General features: G+C 36.7%; 1 protein-coding gene across 1 annotated transcript; it reads right to left on the bottom strand.

Annotated features, from left to right (window-relative positions):
• Positions 1-1178: 1178 nt before the first annotated feature.
• On the bottom strand, positions 1179-11036 carry RBP2 (retinol binding protein 2). Its single transcript, XM_032193575.1, has 4 exons — positions 10964-11036; positions 7086-7264; positions 2925-3026; positions 1179-1232 (listed from the first exon to the last, which is right to left on the bottom strand). The coding sequence occupies exons 1-4, from the start codon at positions 11034-11036 to the stop codon at positions 1179-1181; spliced, it is 408 nt and encodes a 135-aa protein (XP_032049466.1).
• Positions 11037-27356: the final 16320 nt, after the last annotated feature.

Here is a 27356-nt window from a genome sequence, read left to right as displayed (position 1 = left end):
GAGAAGCAAGGTCTAGTTCATAAAAATGTCTCTACATACGTATTTACACATATGTATATGGCCATGTACGTATTAGTGAGGTATTAATCAGCTCTGGACTTTGCAAATGATTGATACAGTTGGAAAAAACAGATGGGCTTGGGGCAGATGAATCCTTCTTCAGTTCTGTGTATCGTGCATACACATTTTATTGAATAATTTCAGTTTCCATCTACTGAAGTAGTTCTCACCAACCATGGTTAATTTAAACTTGCCTATAGCAAAGAGCATGAAGTCTTTTGAAAACAAACAAACGAACAAAAAAAATAAAACTGAAGAGAGTAGGATGGAAATGACTTTTCTTTTTAGTCTTTAAAAGCTAGCTACAAGGTGAAGACTGCAGTATGCTGGGTACTCCTCATGCAGTCTGCGTAAACTCTGCAGTTTTCCTCTGACAGCCATATGTACACCTTAGTATTAACTTCATGGAGTAACTCTTGAAAAGAGAGTGTGCTTCAAACAGCCGACTTCTTAACTGGGATTATTAGTAGGATGCCAGTTCTAACTGGAGGTCAGCACTGTGTCAATGATCTGTTAGGACCAGATCACGTTTCGTGTTGGCCATGAGACATTTATGACGTCTAGCAGCCATAGATCTGGGCGAAATTGATATGAATAACCGTTATGTGGAAGGCTGTGTGTCTTGTTCAGTGCATCATCCTGTTGCCTGAAACTGTGGACTTAGAGATCCAGGACTAAATTAAATAAAAACAGTCCAATGAATGCCCAATTTTACTCAATTATCCAAATATATTGTGATGTTACAGCACGGTGGAGAGATATACCGTCGTTGAGAACATTGTGACTGTTAATTTTCAGCCTTGTTGTCAAAGGATGTTCTTCTGGAAAGAATCACAGGGATTGTAGAAAAGCATTGTTTGAAAGACAATTTTATTTAACTCCAGACTGATAAACAAAGAAAAAAGAAAAAGAAAAACAAAAACAAAAAAGAAAAAAAATGTTTATAACCATTTGATGTTATTTCCGTAAAAAGTGCTTCTCTCCATAAATGTGCACAAAAATGCATTCAAACAGCAGTGTCAAAGAATTATTGCAAATCTGGTTTGTTTGCATGTTTTTTAAACAAAACTTAACAGCACAATAGTGTGATGAAGATCTTTGTTGTTTCCTGGTCAGTTTTATTTTTTCCTCTTAAATATCTGATGGCAAACCTGGTCTTCACATGTCAATTCCTGTAGTATTAAAACAATTGGTAAGAACATAGTGGTACAAGTTGCATACCCAGCAGCTCTCCCCAGAAATTACTACAACTGTGCCACTGCATTACAAAGATATGCTTATGAAGAAGAGAACACAAGGAAAGAACGGTGAATTATATGTGACCAATCAGCAGGCATGCACCACATGTTGCAGTAATCAGATTTTGACATGTAAATTGAGCTCTACAAAAAAGAACTTGAAAAATGCATAAAAATTGCTCTTTAACGCAAGGCTTTTTCATGTTCAATTATTAAAACAACATACTGTAATAGTTTATATTTCACGTTACTTCATAATTCATGAGAAGTACTGAAACAGGAAAATTTAAACTAAACAAACAGAAAAAATGAGGATGCTTCAAAAGGATGGGGACATTTGCTTCAGAGATATGCCCAGCTGTATTTCAGTGGCTAGATCAATACAGGATTTTTGCCCGGTACTGCAGCTGATCTCTTGAAGTGTGGCACACAGTGCACACACCTGCACATTGCAATGCACTCAGCTGGGTTAGCCTTCTGACTGTGCCAGACACGACTTGGAGGTGAACTGAAGCTGGCCTTTTATCCAGCCCTGACCTGCCATGGAGTTTCTGAAGACTCCTGTGAGAATCTGCTTGGTCTCTCTGCTTCCCCCAGTCTTCGGCTGAATGCTGGAGCCAGCATGTAGCATCTTTGTTAGGTCAGCTTTTGAATATGTGAATATGTATTGAAATAGGGTTGAAAAAGTGCTCTGGACAGTTGACTTTCAGTTAGGTGACAGATGGTTTTTATAATTCATTGCCTCGACCTTTCAAGCATACAGACTTCAGGCAATGTGTCTAGCCATACCAACTACCTGTAGCGTAAACTTGTAAAGGCGTAGATATCTAGATGCATATAATGAGACAGAAATTAATACATTCTTTTCCATAATCTTTCTGCATCCACCTACTGCACCATCCAACATTGTATTGCCCATTTCTTGATTGTTCTCCCAAGAAACTCTGGAATCATATTCATTACATACTCTGTTATTTTGAATTTTTTTCCATGCTCCAGTGAGTGCTCATTTCCTGCATGGCCCTTCTGGCCTCTCTGGGGCTCACTGTATTTGTCTTTGAGCCCCAGTTTACCATCTCTGATGTTTGAATGTTTTATCTTTTTATTGTACTAACACCTAACACAAGATAATTGCAATGTAGGTTGCTTGCAGGATCCTCTTGAGTATCCAGAGAGTGATTTCTGATCTGGATCACTGCATAGTTCCTGCATAGTACTTTCATTCTTTCAGGACAAAAGTAACATTTTTCTTGCAATCTTTTTCCTATAGTTTTTTTTTTCTTTTTCTTTTTCTTTTCCTTTTTTTTTTTTTTTTCCTTTCCTACCAGTGATTAAAAGAGAATGAGAAGACATTAGAGGTGCAATGTAACAAGAAGGGTTAATAGCCAGAGGGCAACGGACTGGAGCAAAAAAGGCACTGCGGGATTTTGTCTTAATTGGGAGCAGTTGGAAAGAAATTGAGCATTCCTGAGATGTAGCAGAGGGGGGATTTCCTTAGAGTTCAGAGATCAGAGCTGTCTAAATAAAGACCTTTCTAACTAGAATAAGTAACAAAACCTTTGAAATGGAAGAAATGTACTTTCTTGCAGTCTGTTATGCACTATGTGTCTGTATATCAGCCCTTACCAGATGCAACTGGTCTCCTTCAATCCAGTGCTTCCAGCCTCGGTTTTTCTTATCGCCTTTCTGAACACATACCAGTTTGTCACCGTCCCAGGTCACTAGTGTCTGCATGAATCAAGTAATTAGTACAGATATGTTAACAAGAAACTTACAAATACATGAAAAAAAGTTCATTCAATCAAAGAATGAGAAGAAACAATTACAGTTTCTTCCTACCATTCCTCATTTTCCTCGTAAGGAAATAGAAATCAACCAGTCATCCAAAACTCTGAATGCTTTCAAGATGACATCACTGTTTTGATGTCAAGCTTTTACAGTATTTTGTAGTGAATTTCCATGTATTTTTTCACGTACACTAAGGTAGAATTCATATCACCTAGTGAATTGCTGAGCCTTTTTTTTTTTTTTTTTTTTTTAATGAAAGTGATTTTTTTTTTCTTGCTGTTTAAAGTCACTAATAAAAAGATCATAAGGTTTCATGAGTGAAGATCTGCGGGCTCATACCAGATAGTGCTGTGCTAGCACTTCTAGCTCTGCATAAAATAACAAGAGGAAGTATATGTTAATATAGTCCTGTACAATACATTTATTTACTTTATATCATCTTTCCTGCACTTTCACAAGAGGGCTTTAAACAGAGATATCATGACCCAAAGAGAGAAAGAAGCTTTTACAGAGGAATTTCAGTTGAGTCACTGATGCATCGAAGGTGAAGGACAGGGGTCTGGATGTGAGCTCCAGGTGGAACAGTGACAGATGCAGGAGTGACTGTGTGACTTAACCTCCATTCTAACCGTGCATGTGGATGGCACAGCACCGCTCAGCTGGTGAACATACTCATAAGAGGTCAGAAAGACATAACAGTATTAGTGCTCAGAAATGACAAATAACTAAAACAGGAGATTGGTATATTTGGAGACTAGTCCACAAGAATCTGGAGAATGTGATTTGCCAAAGTATACAGATTCATGAGATAGCTGCAGCTTTGTGGGCAACATGAAGTTGAAGGATTTAAACCTACAGTGAATAAAGTTTGAACTACTTCTTGCTCTGCGTTATAGTAGTCATACTTGAATTTCTCCCTTCAAAGAGGTCAACGGTAGCTTCCTCAAATATACTATCCCATACAAAGGCTTATTTGACCTGAAGGATCTTGTTAATGCTAGTGCCATCTATCAGAACAAACCCCAACTATTGGGAAAATACTCACTGGAAGTTCTGGTATCCAAAAATTCTAGAAGCACTATGAGGTTAATTCATCTTTTGATTATTCCTTTTTGAGGGCGTCTTATTTCCTTTATGGGGGATTATTTTCCCAATGGGGGAGTCTTTCTCAAAAACATCTTTTGTAAGAAGAGAGGCTGAGAGATCTGAGGGTGTTCAGCCTTGAGAAGAGATGGCTCAGAGCAGAATCTCATTAATGTGTGTAAATACCTAATTGAAGAGAATGAAGATCAGGGAGCCAGACTATTCTCAGTAGTTCCCACTGACAGGACACAAATTAAAAGACATGAAATCCCATCTGAACACAAGAGATTGCTTTTTAACTATGCGGGTGGTCAAACATTGGCAGGGGTTGCACAGGGAATTTCTGGAGTCTCCATCTGTAGAGGCAGTCAGATCTTGACTGGCCCCAGCACTGAGCTATGTGCCCCGGCTGACCCTGCTGGAGTGGATGGGTTGGACTACGCGACCCCAGGAAGTCCCTTCCATCCTTAACCATTCAGTGGTTCTGTGTGATTCAGAGTCTGTCACTAATAAACAGGGTATTGGACACACTGATTCTTGTCCAGGAGAAAGAGGATCATATCTGCAATGAAAAGTTCTCTTTACAGGATGAATTCTCTACTTAGATATGCTACAGTAAATTCAGAGGAACTTCTTTTAAATTGCTCTAGATTTGAACCATTGTAAATTAGGGAGACATTTAACCATGTATCGTAGGCAAATCCTCATCAGACCAGTTGCAGTCAGTGGAAGTTCAGTTATTAAAAATCTCCAAGAGTATTGGGAGCCTAATTCATATTCTGGTTCAGTGCTGGATGATTTATTTCTCTTATGAGAGAGATTTCTATTAATAACAAGACAAAACTCATTCCATTTCAGTTAACTTCTTTCATATTCACGGTATTTTTAAGCTACATGGTCTTTAAATTATCTATGCCCTCTTTACATTTAAATGTTGTCTAGCAGTTTTATTACCTTTATCTAACTTCAGTGTGTTTGAGGCATTGTTTTGTTAATAAAATGACCAGAAAATTATTTTAGAGCAGTCCAGAGATTAATGGCATGATGTGTTTCCTCTTTCTTCCTCCTCTTGTTAGAAACAAATAATATAATTTATTCAGAAAAGAATATTAGGCAAAAGTGATTAAACCAGGTAGGGTAACAATTGTACAAGCTGTGCTTCCTTCCTTCCAAATAATTGGTAATGAAGAGGAAATCAGTAAGTCTGCAAGTGAACTGATTTTGCACAGACAGAGAGAAAATGGCTTTAATAGTGGCAAAGATTTAAGGATTTAAGGAGTGGTGTAACTGATGATTCCTTAGATCCTTAGCAATGCCTTCAATTGATCTAAAGAGATGTGGGGGCAAAGGTTTAAAGCACAAACCCCATCACAGGAGTATGTCCCACCCAGTGCTCACTGGAGAAAGTGATAGGAAAAAAATAGACATAGAGATATTTGATACTGGAAAATGGGTCTTATTATTTGATGGCTTGCAGTACTGTGACTGAGAAATAATTTGGAAGAAGTCATAGAAGTCATAGGAATTACACTGCACAAAACTGATTTAAGAATGAAAAGCGATCCACAGTGAATAAGCAATGCACTCTGTTAAATCTGTGCCACTCCAGTGAAGGATTGTGCGAGTTCAAACATGAATGCGTTCTTTATGCTGCCACTTTCCTGTGGCAATTGCCGAAGCAAGATGGGCCTTGTTGGCAGTGAGTGTTGATCTGAGCTATTGAGAGTTTGGCAACAAGGTCTGAAACTTTGTTTATTGGGAAGATAATAGTGGTAATGGTGCAGAAGGCAGCCTGGAGAAGAACAGGAGAGCTGATTGCTGAGTGGAAGATGTGGTAATTGTCAGCAGAGTTGATAGGGGTAAATTCAGTGAATGATGGCCAAGACAGGCAGGTGGTGCAAGGAGATTTTCAAAACCCTGAAGGGGACAGTAAATGGAAATTTGAGATCTATCACCCTTTCTACCTTCAAAAATCTTGCTTAAGTATTTTAGGTGTGAGAACAGAAATTAAACAGAAGCATGGAGCTGAATTCAGTAAGTGAATTTAACTGACAATCATATCTATTCTCCTTACTGACTTCCCTGACATGGACTGGTTTGAAAGCCTCACAAGATTTACTAGCTGATTCTGCTGTAGCAGATAAGGGATGTGCTAACACACAATATGGTCCTTGATCCAAACATTCCTTGTCCACACAGCTCACTGAGAGGTGTCTGAAGATATGCTCCCCCCCCACCCCCCCCTCCCCAGTTTCCCTCAGGAACTCTGAGCCGGGTTACTCCTCCAGTCCTTGAAAGATCAAAGTGTGCATTGCGAGGCCTTCTTGCCTGTCACTGCCTGCAGGCCTGCATTTGCACCTGTACCAAGGGTAACGTTGGCTCACGTTTTCTTCTTGTCACTTCTCCAAACTAACCTATATTTAATAGCTGAGTGCACCTGATTTTAAAAAATGGCCAACTGTTAAACTCTCCAACTGAGGCTGAGCAGGCTCAGACTACAAGTCCCATATGAACCTAGCCATTCCGAGCTGAACATCTATATTGACACAGAGAGTATCCTAAAACCAAAATGATAAATTTACAATTTCCTTAAGGAAGATACATAGGTAATAATAAACTGTTTTTGTTATTTTCTAAATTAAGGCATATCATAGAAAAGCTGAAAAAATTTCCCATCAGAAAAATATTTTATTAATTATTGTCCTCATGTATCTGAGTATGCATCCTAATTTGTATTTAATATAAATGCTTGTAGCAGGAAAGAAAACTGTCTCAAAATGCAAATTATTTGTGCTTTATAAAAATTCACTAATGTCTGTAAAGTTCTGGCAATTAATTTTATCATTTATTCAGCTGCTTTTTGGAACTGCTGGTGCGGATTGTGGTATAAAGATGAATCAGATACTACATTTATACCTTAACCACTCGGTTATCGAGTCCTTTGGTATGTTCTTCAAACTCCACTCCCACAGTGTAGTTCAGTTCGTAGTTTCTGAGAGTACTGAGTGTTTTTGTTTTAAAGTTGTCTCCATCTTGAATAATCTCCTTTGTTTGTTTCAGGTGTTTTGCAACCTTACGAGTTGCAAAATCAATATCTGTCAAAAAACAGAAAAGAGAGTATCACACAAAATTCCAACATCTGTTACTAAAAATAAAAAAGTCACCAGTCATCATTTACATTTACACGTCATAAAAATGGCACTTTATTTAATGATAAATTAATTTCTCAAACAACCTCTTTACCTGCAATATTTCACAGAGAAAAAGATTTTTTAAAAACAACAACTTGTGTTTGCAAGGCTTTCAACTTGAAAATCTTCCACCGATTGTGCATTTTCTTATTATGTGGGTAGCTGTGGGAATATAATGAGCAGAGCTACAACATACAACCAGCAGTTAATACATGCTGGCTTCTTAAATTATCCGAATCTCCAGATTTTTTGGAAGTGAAATAACAAGACCTACATTTCTTTTTTGGCCTCACTCATGCATGAAGCTGTGGGATGCCAGGAGTGCTATTATCATCCTGTGCCTGAGAGCTTTTCCCTCTTCCAAGTGTGCAGTATAAATCAAGTAGCTCTTAGGCATATGAAGATACTGATATGTGTCCTGCAGGGTTACAAATGTTGGCCACTCCCAAAATGAGGTCCTCAGAATAATATTCCTTTTCAGAAAATAAGCATGTTAAAATGGCTATATAATCTATGTGATTTTGGCAAGTTACTTTTAAGTGGAACCTATAATCTGTGGGAGTATACAAGAAGTTAATTAATTAATTAAAAAATTGCAGAAGTTTAATAATGAATGAAAGAGAAACGATCACATAACTGATATCTATTATAGTTAAACAGCTGAGTCAGAAATAAATTGTAGATAGATGTTAAAGGAATAATGATTCAAAGTAAAAAATTGAAAAAGTATCAAACTACAGCATTTGGCAATTTGTCTTTAATGTTCTGTCTGCATTTTATGCAGTGCTCATCTCCTTGACATCCTTATTTTGTTCATGATGAAGGCTAACATCATAATGTAAACAACTGCTTGCAACTGAATACATTGAAAGTTATCGAAAGGAGAGTATACAGCACTATCATGACAGTTTGCCCCAGACAATCCACCTATTGCCAGCTGCATTGCCAGCTGCAATAAATATTTCTGAACAGCTGGCAATGAATCTTAATAAGGTGCTATATGCAAATGAAATAATCTCACATGTTTCTGCAAGAGACTGAAAAATGGTTGTGGCTTTTTAGCCATCCTTTAGTAGTTTTGCATATGAATTAATCATTGTCAGCTCAGCAATGCCACATACTAATGGAGTCCTTTCTGTTTTGGTAGATTCATTATACTACTTGTGAAGTACTAATCGAGTTGAATGAGAGCATTGGCTTGAGAAGAATTTTTTAACATGGGGAATAATGTTCTTGTTCAGTATTTATGTTCAAGACTTCTTGGGTATATTTTATCTTCTATGTTGGATTAAAAGTATCTCTGGGTCTGATTTATAACCAGGTAGGATAAAATTTAGGTCTCTCCGAGGAAAAAAAACCGTCTAGACTTCTAAAGAAATGCTATTTCTGACTTATTAGTCTTGTAGCTCCTGGAGAAAAATTGGGAGGTTTTATTAAAGCATGGTTTTCATAACTGCATGTTGAACAATACAAGCGATAAAGATGATATATTGTTCTATTATAGTAGATTAAAATACTTTGTAACATGTTTACGACAAAACCAAAGTTTCTGGCTTAAAGGGCAAAACTATTCTTTAATTAAAGTATAGAAATACATATTTATTAATTATAAGGATGGATGAATTTTAAAAAAATGCCTCAGAGTGCTTTGAACCTGAGGATTTTAATACTTAAATATCAACCACATGCAAATTTGGGAGAAACAAAGCAGAATAATATCTTTTCACCCTTTCCAATTCATTACCTTTCACTGATCACAAGCTAATGAAGAATGTAGTCTGCAAATAACCTATAGTCATATGCATCTTCTTTATTTTTTATTTTTTAATTTATTTTTATTTTTTAATTTTCCCTCACTAATTTAGTGGCAGTTTGTCACTACTATAACGTATAACTCATATATGCATGTATGCACAGAAAATCATGACGTACTAGTGCAAACAACTCCTTCATCCCAACCAGTTGTTGATGTTCTTATTGGGAAAGTAGTTTGAAAATGTCAGAAAGTTCAGTGAGTATGTCTCCATTAAAGTGTGCCCAGGGTAGGCAATGAATCAAAGTATTTCCCAGGAAGAATAAATCTATATTGCATTCCTTATTCTAACACATTCTTTCTCCTTTATCTTAGGCTATTGAGTAGGTCAAGTGCTATTATTCTTGTGAACTGTTACTTCTTTTTTTAAACAGCCTTCTCAGTATCAGATGTCTGTACTCCAGACTCCATTGTAGGCTGAATCCATCCATTTTTCTTCCAATTTCCATTGGGAAATACAAGATCAGAAGGGGATAAAAAATACACATTTTATTTAATTTAATAATTTATTTTATTTTATGTAATAACAAAAAGGTGATAATTTATCCTCTGACTGAAATGATTCTAAGGATGCTGTTAAGATGCATATCTTTACAAGTAACTGTCAAATCCCAGCTATCTCATATGACATCAATTAGTGTGTATCTTTCTCCTGAGATTCCTGATATTATCTTAACTATTATTATTTGTATATATATTCACATATATATATATATAAAAATATACCTCTAAGGTGTTTGTGTATAGTACTTACAGACTCTCCTGAAGTCATCAGGCTTTTCTCTGTAAATGTAAAAGCTAAAAACTCAGAAAAGGGAAACCTGCCTTTCTTTCTTATATGAGCTGAAGCTTTGAGGAAATAATAAATACTTTCAGTAGTTGTTGGTAAGTCCTGAGAGTTTATTTTTATGAATTTGCATGTATTTCTTCTCTGTCCATCTAAACAGATAAATAAATTAAGACATGGACTCTTTGATGGGACTAAAACTAGTAAAAATTCAGCTAAAGCATCATTTTTTTCATCTCAGTCAAGCATTTTCTGGTGTTTATCCCTAAGTCAATCACTAGTGTAGACATTCAGGATTGTTGGATTTAGATAGCATTACCTGATTACCTGATGTATTAGACTGTTCTTCCTAACAAATGCATTATCTTAGCTTGTGGAAGATGTCTACACAGTATATTACTGATTTTGAACCACTGAATTGTTTTTATAATCTACATAAGTAGCTGTTTTTGTATCTGAGCAAACAAGTTCTCTAGTAACTTGAATCAAAAACTTTTGGACAAAGCTCAAGGAAGCCACAAATCTGATCTTGACTTTGGATGAAAAGTACAATGTACTTTGACTTGAAAAAACTTTTTTTTTATCATTATAACTCTTACAGTGGCATCAGGTACAGTAAAAAGTCAGAACAAGAGGAAGATCAAATGCTCAACAGAAGATATATATCAATGACCATTAGATAGAAAACAAAGAGACAACAGCTGGGAATGAGAAATGCATAGGCACAACTGGGCCCATGAGGGCTGTCCACTGTAAGCATGAAAATAAAATATCTAAATATAGAGTAAAATATTTGGCTACAAATTTTCTCATGTTTTATACTTAGATCACTGTAATTGCAAGTACATTTCAATTACTTCATTTTTAATGTGATTGACAGAAACCCCTATGCCACAAGGCACAATACAGAAATAAAATAATTTCCATTAATTTTTAGAAAGATTTTACGTATAACAAAAACATGTTATCTATATCTCTATATAGTTAATATTTTTTATTTTACCTAAAGCAACCATGTAGCCTTCAAAGTTTTCATTGGATTCCATTTCCCACGTCCCATTGTAATCTGCAGGCATGGTGGCAAGAGCTTAAAACCAACTTCAGATCAAAAGGTGAAGCTGGAAACAGGACCTGTTAGGAGAGCATTTTATAAACCTTCTCATATCTTTTTTTTTTTTTTAAGCTTTATGGTTTTCTAGATAATACAGTTTAAGGGTCAGAGTGATAACCCTAGAAAACTTCGCCTTCATTAACAAAGTTCAGTTGAACAGCTGGCAGACAAGGATCACTTCTGAAATATGTAGTAATACAGGATATGATTTTATAGTGACCTTTGTAAAGAACTAGTAGCTATTATGGTATACCTTTGAGATATATTGAACACAGTGGCAAGTTGTACAGTACAGTTAAAGTTCCCAAGGTGAATTCTTTTTTTTCAGTTCCTTTCTAGGTGTGACATTTCCCTGTGAAGAACCAACCTTACAGAACTGACAGACCCAGAACTCCCATTTAAAATTGATGGAAGTCTTGAAAGTGTAGCAAATGCAAGATAGGACAGAAAAAGAAATATTTCTCTTGAAAATATATTTGCATTCCTTTGATTTTCATATATTTATATAGTAAGAGCTGCGCTTACACCAACTTTGATTTAACAAAATCTTTGACCACTCTGCAGCAAGTTGTACAATGTACAATTTGTAGCAAATGTACAATAAATCAAAGTAAATCATAATTAATCTCAATATTACCCTATATTAATCTCAATATTACCCTATAAATTGCTTTTAATTACCCTGAAACATAGCAGTTTGTATTAGGAAGGTATTTTTCATCCAGCAGCACTACATTATTGTGGGGAAAAGCACAGATGTAAGTTGTGCAAATAAGCACATTCAGAATGTGTCTGAATAGAGACTTTGAATGTGCAGTAGAACTTTATAGGAGATTACAGTAAGCACTAAAAGCAACTTAATATGAGCTAAGGCTTTAAATTCTTTGGCTTTAATTAATCAAGGTAATTTATAGACAGATGTACAAATGGAACAACTGGAAGTGATCAGGAGTGCTCCTTGCTTTTTTCTCTCTTTCTTCTCTCTTTTTTATTTATTTTTTAACAGGGATATTATTAAAATTATTGCTAGAAAAATATAAAGAACTAGAACTCCAACCCAGAAATAAGGAAATTCAAAAGTTACTGATCTTGCAATGTCTTTTGCTTTTACTTTGTTAAAATTTAATTATCCACAGAAGGCACTTTAGGACTCCACAGAGGCTGAAAATTTGTACAGAGGTTAAAAATTAAAAACTACAAAAGTTAAGAGTTGCTGGGAGTTCAATGCTTAAAATACCTTTGAGTGATACTTAAAGAGCTCATTTAAGAGAATAAGAAGTATCTTGATCCCTACTTACAGAAGATATTAAGAGGGCTTTCAATAAGACACAGGGTTAGGAAACTGCAGTGATTGAAAGCCGAAGATCAATGAATTCCTGCATGAATGCGTGTAGGACAATATCTGCATTCGTAACCGTGTAGTTTGTCTACAGACCAGTTTGCCCATGGAAATTGGTAAACTAATCACTGTTTGAGATCAGTGCAGAAGGTTACTTTCTAAAACATGCCTCGTTTCAAGCACAAGTTACTGCGCTGAACACATATGTATTTACTTCCATTGTAAGAATTTTGAGATGAGACACTATGAATGATATGCAGACAGTCAAATTTGAAATACTCTGTTTTTAAACATTGTTCTACCATGATGTTATGTAATACTTATGCAATAGCCTTGACTTTACCTATCTCTGTGTACTTTCTTTCTTAGTCTACACATTACATCAATATGCATAAATACATTGTCATTATTTATGCATTTTATGTAGATAGTAAAAGATTCTTTAACAACAAGGAAGAGAAAATGTTATTGCTCCCAAGTCAGCCACTCACAAACACTCAAAATCAGTTGTATAAGCAACATCACTTCAGTTGCCTTGTGCACACGCATAATAATCTCTAAGTGCATTATCACACTGTTTTTCCAGCTGGAAGTTATTCCCTCCTTCAGTACACTAAAGGGATAATCAATTTATAAGCAGGTACTCAGTATATCTCTGAATGCCTGGTGGTGGATGTATAAGAAGGAACGAATCAAACTGAATGTGTACATTCACCTTCTAAAATCTGAGCATATGCTAGAAGCTCATGGTGACAGTTTTTATATGCTCATTGATTTTAGCTCTGAGGTAGTTTGCTTCCTCTATAACAGTCGTTTTGACAAGATGTGGAAGTGACTGAAACTGTATCATGTGATGTGATGATCAATAATTAACATATATTATGAACTACAAAAGAAATAGATGGTTCCATTACATATGCAAAGCTAGCCACATTCAGAGAACACAAATTATGAGATAAGATCATCCTGTATATATCAGGCCTTAATTAATTAATAGCATATACATATAATTGTACAGGTTTCTCAATTCTGCTTTGCTTGCGTCCATCCCATTTTCTTTCTAAATAACTTTTTTTTTTTTTTTTTTTTTTTTTTTTTTATGCATGCATTTTGTAAACTCCCTATTAGGACCTCTCTAAGCACAGGTTTATTCACCAGAATGGAAATAGCTCTTGTGAGCCCATCAGGTAAATAAGTGACTGGCTTACAGACACTAAATTTAACCAATCAAAGAAACATCTAAGTAGGGAATTAATAAAACATGAATTATTGACTTGACAGAGTTCTGTGATGCTTCATGAGCTTTTAAAGAGCATTGTGTTACGATCCGCAAAGAGAATTTTTAGTTTACGAATCAATATCTTGATAAAACCTCTACCACATATAAATGCCTGCCTAAATCATACAGAGCTAATAGTGCAGATGTTGTTAACACAGATTTATAAAAGCCCCATGTGGATAACTTTAAGTCTGCAGATCACTGATCCACAGTATTGACAGTGTTCTTTTGCGGCCGTGCCATGCCAGATATACTGGGCAGCCTCTCGTTGCATTTTAGCTTTAAAATTCTGACTTATTATCAACTTCAAATCTTAAGAATTATTCTCTGTGTTTATTGCTTATGCAGCACATACATAGAGAAAAACTCACAAATAGCAAAACAGCGTTTCATTCCTAAGTCATGAGTACACATTTATGGAAATGAAGAAAAGGTGTTCTCTTTTACTTGTCACGATAATCATGTTCTCAGCACCCATTCCTTGAAAGATCACCAGTAAACTCAGGTGGCATGCCATGTATAGCATGTACAGAATCTTGGGAATGGGAGGAATTAGGTGTATTTTTTCATGTTTTCCAGTATGTATGTGAAAAACAAAAGCTCTAGGCTCATAGTTTGTGTGTCAGATTTCAACCAGAGATAAGTTTTATGGCTGAGTAATAAGAACTTGGAAATAAAACAATGTAATGAAGAGACAGAAGACTGTACATTGTTAAAGCCCAAGTAACTTTGACAGTCTTTAGTTGTGTGTGAAGAAGATCTGGATAGGCTGCACCGATGGGCTGAGGTCAACTGCATGAAGTTCAACAAGGGGCGCAATAACCCCAAGCAGAGCTACAGGCTGGGAGAGGAATGGTTGGAGAGCTGCCAGGCAGAGAAGGACCTGGGAGTGATGGTGGATAGTCGGCTGAATATGAGCCAGCAGTGTGCTCAGGTGGCCAAGAAGGCCAACGGCATCCTGGCTTGTATCAGGAACAGCGTGACCAGCAGGGCTAGGGAGGTGATCGTCCCCCTGTACTCGGCTCTGGTGAGGCCGCACCTCGAGTACTGTGTTCAGTTTTGGGCCCCTCGCTACAAGAAGGACATCGAGGTGCTTGAGCGGGTGCAGAGAAGGGCGACGAAGCTGGTGAGGGGCCTGGAGAACAAGTCCTACGAGGAGCGGCTGAGGGAGCTGGGCTTGTTCAGCCTGGAGAAGAGGAGGCTCAGGGGCGACCTTATCGCTCTCTATAGGTACCTCAAGGGAGGCTGTAGCGAGGTGGGGGTTGGCCTGTTCTCCCACGTGCCTGGTGACAGGACGAGGGGGAATGGGCTTAAGTTGCGCCAGGGGAGTTTTAGGTTAGATGTTAGGAAGAACTTCTTTACTGAAAGGGTTGTGAGGCATTGGAACAGGCTGCCCAGGGAAGTGGTGGAGTCACCATCCCTGGAGGTCTTTAAAAGACGTTTAGATGTAGAGCTTAGGGATATGGTTTAGTGGGGACTGCTAGCGTTAGGTCAGAGGTTGGACTCAATGATCTTGAGGTCTCTTCCAACCTAGAAATTCTGTGATTCTGTGAAATGAAGATGGCTTTTCTTGTTTTTGTCCTACGAGTCAATATTGATTAGTGGCAGTCTGAGACAGAACATCTCATAAAAAAGCCTGAACTGACAGGATTGAGATGTGAGGCCCAAACCTTGTTTCTGTGGAATGAGTCAGCAGTCATGAAAGCCACTTCAAACACTTGCCTTCAGTTCCTTTGATGGTATCCAAGTCCTGCCTGGATGAAAAATCCTATAATGGTGTCTGAAAGTGTTCAGCCGTCTTGCTAGCTGAAAGAGCTTGTGGCGCACTGTCCTTGAGAAAGCTTATGCAGCAAGACACTTTTAAGAGAACTGTGGAAGGAACAGAGGCTATTGGTAAAACAGATTTTTTTTCTGTCAACTTCTGGGCATGTCATTTTGAAGAGACAGTAGTATGCTTTCCACTCTGTCCTTACCTCACTTTCATTTTCCTTTAAAACTATCTAATATGTATATGTATCACAGGAGAAAGAATGCCTTGTACTCCACTGATCAGGCCCTATGCTCCTCATGCTTGACAGCAGAGACTTTTGCCTATGGTTATTTGGTTGCTCTATAGCACATAGAAATATGGCAAGCTGCTAAAGTTGTTCTCAGCAATTGAATTCCCCTGAAAGATTCAGACAGAAGGAGCATGGTCATAGACACCTATTATTATTTTAAACTTGCTACCACATGTGGACTCATGTTTATTTTCATTTTTATGAAAATTAATTGCTTGAAATGTATTCAGTGATGGCTGCCACTGCAAAAACTGTCAGAGGTGCTATCTCACCAGGCTTGGGGCTCTCTTTAGGACAAACACGAGTGGTCACATTATGACAACTAAAAGTAACTTGGAGGGAGGCAATCCTCTTCCTGGCAGCATGCAAAATGCCTAGCAGGCCTTTGGGATTCAGCTGGATTAAGACAGGCATGAGCTATGGGGCAGAAAATTTGCTAAGAAATGGCAGGAGCAGTAGGAGAGAGAAGTACAGCAGAAGAGGACCAAATTAAAGGCATCATCTGCAAAATGAGCTCAGCAAACAGCAACTGGTTGCCCAGTTATTAATGGTTGCTGTCACCCAATATCAAAGGTCACTAAACTACCTTGGATAATCCTAGCTCACAAGCTTTCTTACCAGGTCTGATACAACCAGGTATAATCAAGCCTGCCTCACTTTCTCAGGCTTAATTAGAGTCTTGGCTTCTACTTCTAAGTTTGCTTGTCTGTTCAGGTCTGGACCCTACAGAGAAGAATAGGAAGTTTGGCCAGTTGCACATATGGTTGTTGACTAAACACTTATTATTTAATGAAAATTCTTAGCTGATCATGCCAAAACAGAAATCTGAAGCAACAAAAGGTTTGTTGACACCAAAAAAAAAGGTAGGAGGAGCAGCATTCACATCTCAATAGAGGAACATGTCTGACGTCTGTTGACAAAGCAATAATGACTGGTTGCAAATGCTCTGGTAGGGTGAGGACATACACATAGCTTGCAATTATGCCATTTTGGTACATTTCACCAGTGTCTAGCTTCATTTTAAACAAAGAAGCACAGAAATCTGTTTCTAATCAATCTTCTAGAAATAAAATAATAGGCTTTCTGACATTGGATATTTTTTCTGGTTTTGATCAATGACTGTCTGTCTTCATTCAGCCTCTTCTCTTCTACTTCATCTGATCTTGTTAGTTTAAAATATAGGTATTATGCTCTTTATTAATTAGAAGCCTTCCTTCTTTCTTACTAATGGCTTTGGCTCAGTATTAGAGATTTCATAAAGTACTCATGAACTTGTCACTAAGTTTTATTTTAAGAAGAAATCATCTTGTGGATGCTACGGGATTGAAAACTTACTTTAATAAAAGTGGTTTGTATTTTGAAAAAGTATATTTAAGCTACATAATAGCTAATTATAAAACTGACCTTGATTTTTAATATAAATGGAAAATACTGAATTTATTATTTACTTAATTCTGCTTAGGAGTTTTTCTGTGCTGTCTACCCATAGATTTCAGGGAAGCAGGTAAAAAATTTAACTTCTGTAAAATTGGAAAAACTTAGGTTTTGTCAAGGTCATGAAATAAGCCACTAGTTAGAGCAAGCTGTAGAGCACAATCCTTTATTTTATCCATTAAAGCATACTTCTTTCTGGGCTGACTGTAATGTTGATTGAAAACCTGAGCCCAGTTTAAGTGCTTTGTCATTGACATTAAGGCTGCTTAAATCTTCTCTCCTAAGATTTCTTCAGGATCTGAATTCCACGCATGAGCTATGCATTAATATCTGTAACTGTAATCTATAACTTAATTGTATTTATTCTGTGGCAAAGTTTTGTAATTGCAACTGCCACTTCTTATCATCATCAGACAAAGGTTGTATTACTCAGACATTGAACCGGAATACTGATTGATAGTTTTTGAATTAAATAAATCTATAGAAAGCAGTGTGTTTTATTTTTCTTTGGTGCTTCTATGACAAGCACAATTTAGCTAAGAAAATGTGCATCTCCTTTATCATGTTCAATTTAATGCAGGGTCTCATCCATTAAAATAACATTTTAAAGAATCCATTTTGCCAAAGAGAAATAGTTCTTTTGCCTCATCTGGAGAACACTTTAAAAATATACTTTCAAATACCTTAGACATCAAGTTCTCATGGATCTCATAACTGGTATAATTTGATGATGGAACGATTTGTAGTATGTAATCCCATTTTGCTTAACATTCTAGAATCTAGATGAACAGATAAAGCCATATCATCTGCTGTAATTAATGTACAATTTTGAATTCACTGTAGCCATTTAAAAAAAGATTAAAACCATTCTTGTCATAATCATCAGGACATAAAGGCACTGTCCCAGAAGGACTGTAAATTAGGCTCAGGTATATTGATAAAATACACAATAAAATTCTTTCATTTTGTTTTCTTTCACTGTGGTACTACCAGAATAGGGCATTTACAGAACTGTTACACTAGTTCTAAAAAAAAGTACTAGATAGCTGAGTGTACCTGTTTCCTAAATATTTTCTGAAAGATCGTTGCCATAAATCAGTTTTAAAACTTCAGCTAGAAAACAAATTCTTGCCCAGTAACCCCAAAGGCAAAATATCTTCCAGGGAACTCAGTGTTTTTATGCTGTGTTGTTGCATCTCTCTGAGAACTTTGGCATGATTTTCTTTTTCCTGCTGATTAAGGGATATTCTGTGTTGTAAAGCTCTTTTTTTTATTATTATTATTTTTTTTTCTTCACAATGCTGTGTAGTTACTCTTTTCTGCCTGCATCTCTAGCTCCACAGCAGCACTCTTGCTGTGGTGCCAAAGGCTCTGGCTTCATTCTAACATATCCTGCTCAAAAAATGAAACCAGTGTTTAATTCCCTGATGAATACTGGAATTTATTTGAAAATAATCTTATGTAGTAGCAGAGGTGTTTAGATGTCTGCCTGTCCTTATGACTTTCCATCTTTATGTTTGCAGATATTTGATAGAAATAGCATTTAAGATGGAAATTTATAGTCATATGTAAAAATAATGTAATTTGAAAAATCCAAATATTGTCTGATGTAGTTAAATGAATCCATATACCCCATGTTACTAAAATGCAACTTGACACTGCAAATGGGTATGTAAGCATGTGTATAAGCAACTTAAGATCATTGGCGGTAAGCCACAGAATATAACTCAGGATACATTGCTGAAGTTAGGATTTGTCCCAGACATCTGACATGACGGAGCTGTAATAGCAGTGATGCCATGTAGTTCCAGGAACTGGATGCATATACGTGTCCGTGCATGTGAAGCAGGGGTAAGGTTCATTTGTATCCACATAGCTGTTGACATTGCCCCTGGACGTCTACATTGAAACAGGGAATTAATAAATATAGAGCTTTCAGACTTTGAGTGAAAAGTACCAAATACATTTCATGTAGAATGTGATACAAATGAAAATAAACTTTCTTAAAATGTGCATTTTAGAAGAAATTTTATAGAAAGAAAAGAAAGGAAAGAAAGGAAAGGAAGGAAGGAAGGAAGGAAGGAAGGAAGGAAGGAAGGAAGGAAGGAAGGAAGGAAGGAAGGAAGGAAGGAAGGAAGGAAGGAAGGAAGGAAGGAAGGAGTCCTTATTGATGGACACAGCAGTTTATTTTTATCTGACATTCATTATATAATAAGTATAACAGCTTGCCTAGAATGTTGCCAAAAAGATAGATTTAGGAAGCTGAGTGAAAAAGACAGAATAACCATATCTCCTTCTTTAAAGCAGATGAAAACTTTAAAGAGGTTAAAGCTTTTTTAACCTCTTCCCTGTCTTTAAAGATTTGACCCACTTGCACCTTTCAGACTGTATTTGCAGTTATCATTATTAGTTGTTTCACTTCACTCTTGTTCTATACCTAATGGGAATTTCCAGGTTTGAGCGGAGAAGTGCCACTACGGGAACAAGAATAGCTTTTTTATGATCACAGATGCAGAATGTGTGACAGTGGAGTAAGTGAAGTGTCAAGTTTTGGCCGCTGTGATGGCAACACAGAAATAAAAGAACATGAGCTGAGAAGTATTTCCTCAGGACCGTTACTCTCCTTCTGAGGAGTCTCTTTTCACAGCTATGAGAGAACAAAGTCCTTCGTTAAAATTAAATGTGTTACTTGTAAAAATGTATATCTGGTTAGGTTTTTGTAACTTGCTAAGCGTACATAAAAGACTTTCTGGTAAGCTATGTATCTGTCAAAAGATGTTTATCATTGCTTTTGTTGCTAGCAAAAGACAACCCTGCCAAGGAAAAGAGTGTGTTGGTTGTCAGGGGATTTTGCTCCATCAGTTCCCAATCAAAGGGTGAACATTCTGGGAGACAGGGCTGCTGCATGAATTAACTCTGCTATCTTAACTCTGCTACTACATTGCAAATAATTTAGGGCGGCATTTAGAAAACCAAATACCTGCTATAACAATATTGAGCTTGAAAGGAGAGAAAAAAAATCCCCTTTCCTCCTTGTTACTAATTATATAACTTCATCTTCAGCCAGCAATGCTAAGGATTCAAATAGCACAGTGCTGTACCAGAGATGGTGGCAAAGTACAAAGTGGTTGGAAGGCCCTACTAATGGGCAATTGTAAATTGCTTTATGCCTACCATTCTGCTGGAATATGCTCGTTGCCTTTGAAGGCTGATTTGCTATCTCTGTTCAACAACATATCCTTCACTCATGTGAGTAAAGGTTATATTACTGCGTGGCACTCTGAGATATCTGCAGTTTCAAACATACCATTGTTACAACCTTTTATATGGTGTCAGTTAAACAAACACTCATTAAATGGAGTCTGTAATAGGATTCTTTGAAAGTTCAGGTTTAACAAAAGCTGTCCGAAACTGTTCTTCTTCCCCCCATTGATACATTTTTCATTACTGTCTGACCATGCAGGCTGCTAAGCAATCTACCTTTTGTCTAGCTAACACATCTACGTAACTTTTTTCTTTTGGTCAGTAGGTAGCGTTGTGTTTTGTATCAAGGTAGAGAGCTCAGTACCTTGCAGAATCCCATTCAAGTGCATTTGTGATGTAGACAGTACATTGAATTTAGGTATCTAATTGAAGCAAGTGAAAGTATTTGCATTAAACATGAACATGCAGATATCTACTTTTGACAACGTCAGTGCAATTACAGGTAGCTTTTATTTGTCCTTTCAAGGAAAAAAGAATGGTGAAAAAAAAAAAAAAAAAGTTATTATTTCAGCAAGTACTTTCACTGCAAAGAAATAAAATTATCAGAAATAAGGACTGAAGTGGCCCATGGCTACAGTGTTACATGGTTCAATCTTCTAAAAATAGGGAACACTTCTACCAGAAAGGAAAGGGATATGAAGGAACCTTGCTAAAGGCTGCTTCTAAGTAACAACTGTCTCATGTTATAATCCCTCCTTGTTAGGCACATAATTCAGTGTCTTGAGCTGTTGTGCTTTGGAGGAGAACTGTAGAGAACCTTTGGTCAGCTCTGTCATTGAAAGCTATTCTAAAGAATGATAAAATTTTATTTTGCTATTCATTATTTTGTTGTGGTAGGGCTTTTTTCTTAATTATGAAGTGGGGGACCTGTTTCAGTTCAGGACATATTTTTCATATGCCTCCATAAAGATTTAGGCATTCCTCCTTCAAATCTTTAATGTCTGGTGACAGAATGCCTAATTCCAACAACATTTTTATTAATTTATTTTTTAAGCTGAAAACCATTCACTTACTTTGGGGGAATATGTGTATGAAAAGGCAGTTAGCTGCTGTTCCTGAAGTTATGGAAACACGAGTGGGAAGTGCTGCATGACACTGGGCCAGATATTCAGATATTCAAAGCATTTTTGTGACTGAAAAGGGAACAAGGTTGTCCTAAAAAGGCCACAAGATTTTCAAACAAATAGGTATTTATTCCCTGTTAACTTCAACTAATACTTAAGCACTTGGTAGGGTTTTTGAGTGACCTTCAGCAGGTTAAGCACCTTTCTGTTTCTTTAGTCACCAAAATACAGTTGGAAATACAGTAAAAAATGTCTACCACCAAGCTGGGAGCTGGAAACAGAAATGGAATGTTATGTAATGAGAGGCTTCTGATGTCTATGAGGCAAACTTGCTGTGTGAGAAAAATACATGATAAAGGATCATACTTGTGTTGCAGAAAAACATTCTGTGAAATAATCTTGTATGTGTGCTTTTGGGAGACATTTCCCTTGCTTTGCTTTGCCCAAAAGTTGACAAGGATAACTTTTTATTTATTTATTTATTTATTTATTTATTTTAATGATGATTAAAGAACTGCATCCACACAGTTTGGAGACTATTTTCCTAGAGAACTCTGATGTTCTTCTTATTTTCTGTTTTGATTGCTCGGGAATGAGTCATCTGTTTTTGCATCATTTAGGACAGTGTGAAATCTAGTTTACAGATCTTGTTTGTCTAGCTCCTGTCAGCCCCCATGTCTGAGATTAGTTGAAGCTGCTCTTCGCAGAGTTGGCATGATGTGCTACTGCTGCAGTGTTGTAGAAGTGTGTTCTGTGCTTTCTGCTATTTCTTAGGTATAATAGCTCTAAAACTTATCAGTTAGTCTTGCAGAATTCTTTCAGAACAATCTGTCAGTAGCTCTTAGAAGCTGAGAAATTCTCTGTGTTTATATCTAAAATAATGAAACATATGTGTTGGAATAGAGGACTAGAAATGACTGGCTTTCCAGCTAGTGGTATTTTACACCACATCTGTCCCTTAAGGATTGTCCTGAGTAATTAAGTGTTCCTAATGAACCAGGTATCATCAATACAGTGGAGAGGACTGACTACATTGCAGTGAGTTACATAGTTGTGCCTGAATATGGCGTCTCCAGGAGCTGCTTGGTAGTGTGTTTGAATACTAGCTGTGTTGCTGTAACATATATATAAGGTGCTTTTCTTCCCTTTTCTTCTCCAAAAATAAACTTGGAAATGTCAGCATCAAGAATGGCAGTGTGTTTCTTGACAGGATGAGTGGAAGATCACAGTCACTTCACAGAAGTATTACTGAAATGTGTTAACTTCTGCCTGCCCTTAACATGCCCAGCTGGAGAGAAGCGTTGGAAGTTGTAATGGTTATGGATAGTAAGCATCAGCGTCTTGATAAGAAAAGATTGAATTGAATCATGGTGATTTAAAATTAGAGAAGGGAAGCAATGAACTGCTGTGAGTCTTGTTGCACTTGATTTAATGTTAAATTTCAGTAGCTCATCCCATATGCATTGGCTCTGAACCCTAACAAACCCTGCATAGCATTATAAGTATCTCCTTTTTGCTATAAGAGCACTGAATCGCAATTGAGAAAAATGGGGTGGGAACATCAGGAGAGAGGGACCTTTCATTTTAAATTCTAGTACAATCTTGCATTACCTCTTTCTCCTTTTCTTGTATTTTATCTCTGCACTTCTGTAGTGTTGCTTTGTGTAGCTGAATGGGGGGGAGGGGGAGAGGGGAGGGGAAGAAAGGAAGTGAAACTGTTGCACAAAAGCTGTTAAAGTGGTTCCACAATGTAGATAAAAGCATTTTTTAAGAACTGCACCTACTGCTGATAATCATGATGTACGTATTTCTCACAGGCACAACAAGTCCTAAATGTTAGCTACTCCATAATGATTGTGCCCCCATAGCTGACTGCTTGTGCTTCTGCTCCAATCTTGAACTCCCAATTAGTTGAACATTTAAATAAAGTATTTTAAATTTGAAATGCTCTTATCACTATATTGACCTTTTAATTGGCTCAGCATTAGAACAGTGCTGTACCAATTGGCACAATGAGATAAATGGTCTCCAGTTATGTAAATTACTGTTGAGTCAATAACCACAGGCTTTTTTCTTCCTTCTTTCCTTCCCTCCTTTAATAAGAATGTGGCTCTTGAAAGAGGGAATTTCATCCTGCCTCTGTGGTGTAGAAACTTAATCTTCTAGCAGTCCTGTTGAAAGGACTGGCAAAGAACTGAAAAGCTGTTCTGCTTAAGTGTTCTGTGTGGATGCTTCTTATTAACTGCTAATATTGAGAAGAGTGTGGGTATTGGTAATAAGCTACAGGGTACTGAAGGGACTCTACTGTTGTGTGCATTTTTGCCAGACAGGAGTAAATTACTAAAATAAACATTTGCTTTGAGGTTGAAAATTTTCTTAAAATACAAACAGCAGTAGCATATAGGTACTATACCAAGATAAAATGTTTTACTAATAGAGAATGAATAGCCATGAATCTTTTATGTGGTTACAGATGAGACTGTCCAAGAAACAATACAATACAATATGATACATGCTAGCAAAGTTTTATGTTGTACTGAAGAACTGTTATGCTTTACTGACCACTTAGCACATTTAGTATAGTGGAGTCAATCAAACGTTAGGCATTGATTAAAGTAGATGTATCTACTGCAGCACATCATTCATGCCACGCTAGTAGACAGTGACCCTCTATGACTCAGTCTCATAAGAGACTCTTTAGGAATCTCATGCACTTTCTTATTATAGGGTATTTGCTCTTCAGCCAGCTCATGCTTATTAAAAAAATCAAAATCTTATATAGATCACACTAAGCAATTCCTTCCTATCTTTCACAGTTGCATAAATGTAGACTGCAGCCCTAACTCACATTTCTGTTTGGTTTTCCAGAGCTGCGTACATGGATTAGGCTGTAAGAGGTGCTCTTACATGTGTTTCCATGGAGTGTTTCAATGTTTTGGATTGAAATGGGAGCACTGTGGTCTTCTGGTGCTTTAAGCAAAAGCCTCTAGGAATAAAGCATTCAAGTTGAAACACTGGAATCAGCCTAGTGACTCTGATCTTTTTAGAACACTTATTTTAGCAAGATGCTTGGGGTAAAGAAAATCTGAGTGGCATGGAGAAAATAGGGAATGACTGTGTGATGTCTCTTGCAGTACAAGAATTAGGAGGAACTACATGGTAATGGAAGGCAGCAGGTTCAAGCAAACAAAACAAGACGTTTCTTCAACAGCTGACAGGATGTGGTGTTTGTTAAATGTTTACATTGATCCCCAAAATGACTTGAGATTTTTAGGAAAGAAAAATATGGTGAAGACTATTAAATACAGATAGCATCTTCTGGCTTGAGTCACAGATCAATAAAACCTAGCAAAACATTGTGGTATAATCTTACTCATAGCATGTGAAAATCACAGAAGTTGGTGTTCTGCATACATGTCACTAAAGAACATATCTGAAGATGAAATGCTGTAGGACATTAAAGGTATTTCACTATTAATTAATTAACAATTTCATAATACTTAATATTAAAAATACCTCTTTATATAACGGAATCTGATTCATATTCTTTTGTGCATGCAAAATATTTTGGTATCCAGCAAGAAATCCTGGATTTCTAGAATAAACAAACAAGAAATTAATAGTCCTTTCTTAGATATACATGTATTTTGCATACATCAGATTAGATTTGCACTCACATCAAATATCTAGTCTTCAAGTGCTGAGATAAATATTGTATACACTTATTTGCACCCACTAAAATTAATATGTATGTTTTGAATTATTCATATAAAAATCAATTCCCAAATGAAAATGTCTTCTATACAGATTACACTATTTGAGGCTATGTAATCAACATGTTCAAAAACATTAGTGGTGCTAATTTTTCTTCTCTTTTTCCCACCCTTCTCTCTCCTACTGTTAAAAGACCATCCAGTTCTCTCTACAGATCATGCCACTACAAAAGGTTTCAGCTCTGTACCCTGAAATCAAATCCTCTGCATCTGCAGATCCTTTATGCTTTTTGAATCCTACTGAACCTTCTTTGATGTTCTACTTTGTGCAAGTCTTATTCCTTAATCATTACATGGTCTAAGCACACAACTTGAATTAATCCTTTTCCTGTTTTTCTTATGTAATAGCATGGGTAGATCAGATGGTGAATAATCCCACAAACCATGAAAAAAAGTATCTGAAGGTCCCACTAAAAATTTATTGCTAAATTAAGTTGAAAATCCGGTGAAGATGAGAGGAAGCATAGGACTCAAGTGTCCCTTCTGCGAGGAGCCTCCTAAATCATTACTCATCTGCCCAATCTGCTGTGGGACAGTGGACAATTTAATTCTTAAACCTGTAAGAATGCTTAGTGTAAAGTATGTTTAAAACTTTCTAATGTCATTGCAACCTTGGATTAGTACAACAAAGGTTAAAATAAAACTATAACTGAATTTCTGTGGAAGACCAAGAAAATGAATATGAAGTTTGATTCCTGAGCAAGCCTGGATATGAATTCACTGTGAAGGCACTTGGCTTTCAAAGTAGCTTTGATAGTAAGCTTTGAAAGTAGGCTGATATTTGTCAAGTAGTTGAATGTTATGCATTTATTAAGCACGTATTTTATGGAGGCAATTTTAAATCCCAGTGTATGATAACATGTTGTTAAGGGTTTAAGGAAACAGCATGGCTAATATTATAGTAGTATTTGGAGGGCATCATCGTGGAAGCAATGAACAGACAGGATTTCCTTTTCCAGACGAGCTGGTTGCTGCAGTAGAGATAAGAGGTTACAATTATAATGACAAGTAATTTAGATGATTTGAAGAGAATATATTCCAAGTTCAATATTTCTGAAGTTTCTATATTTGATGTATGTGAACTACAGAAGTACTTCCAAGCCTGCCTCTTCTCTGTAATTAGAGGCAGGTTACATTGCTTCTGGTTGAGAAGCAACGAGTTACTAACTACAGCACTAAATTTGCCCTCGTACCAAATGGCCCAAAGGGGAATAAAGCTGTCTGTTTGACTACAATAATAATAGTTTTTAACAATTGGATTTACTTAGCTAGATGTTAATTGATCCACTTACAACCTTCTGCAAAAAGAGTTTATGAATGTTACACAAGATTGCAAGGAGCTGGAGGCAAAAATTAGAAGACATCTGGTGAATTAAGGGTTATGAACTGCCAAGTGCTATTGGAGGAAAACCACATTTAAAAAAGGGTCTGAGTCAGTACTGAACATAAAAAAGAATTATGCAAAGTTTAATTGTGGATAGTGGTGTGAATCATCTTTTTATTGTGTAGTTTCAAATTTCACATGAGAGGGAAATAAAGGTGGCCTTAACGAATTCAGTTCTGTTATAAATGAAGAGTTAGAGTTGATTCCTTATTTTCCATTATTCGCTATCTTTTCTTGGGGTTGAAGAGTGCAGATACATCTGGAGGGTGTGCATGATTATGAAATCAATAATTTAGAAACTCGAAGGAAAGAAGTTTTGGTGTCCTTTCAAGCAAAACAAATGACTGATGCACTGAGATTTGGCAATCGGGATATCCTCAACCTTGTGTAAGGTGATAAATAACACTTTAAATAGACAGCTTTTTGCAAGTTGACTTAAACAGAGCTGTATTTTTAACCTGAGATATACAGGTTTCTCACCCTTCTCCCTCCCCTAGACCCTTTCCATGGTATTTAACCATAACCAGTTCTGACCTTTCCCACTCTAAGTACAAGAGAACTTAATCACAATTAACTGCTGGTCTGTGTATCATTCAGGATAGATATCCATTTAACTGTAGGAACAGCTAGACAGCTAACACATGAGTAGCCTTTCCTTACATCTGGTTGACTAGGGCCAAGTGCAGTT

The sequence above is a fragment of the Aythya fuligula genome, chromosome 9, assembly GCF_009819795.1.
Source record: "Aythya fuligula isolate bAytFul2 chromosome 9, bAytFul2.pri, whole genome shotgun sequence".
Lineage (NCBI taxonomy): Eukaryota > Metazoa > Chordata > Aves > Anseriformes > Anatidae > Aythya > Aythya fuligula.
Note: the sequence above shows the minus strand (reverse complement) of the source record. Positions and strands in the feature narration are given on the sequence as shown.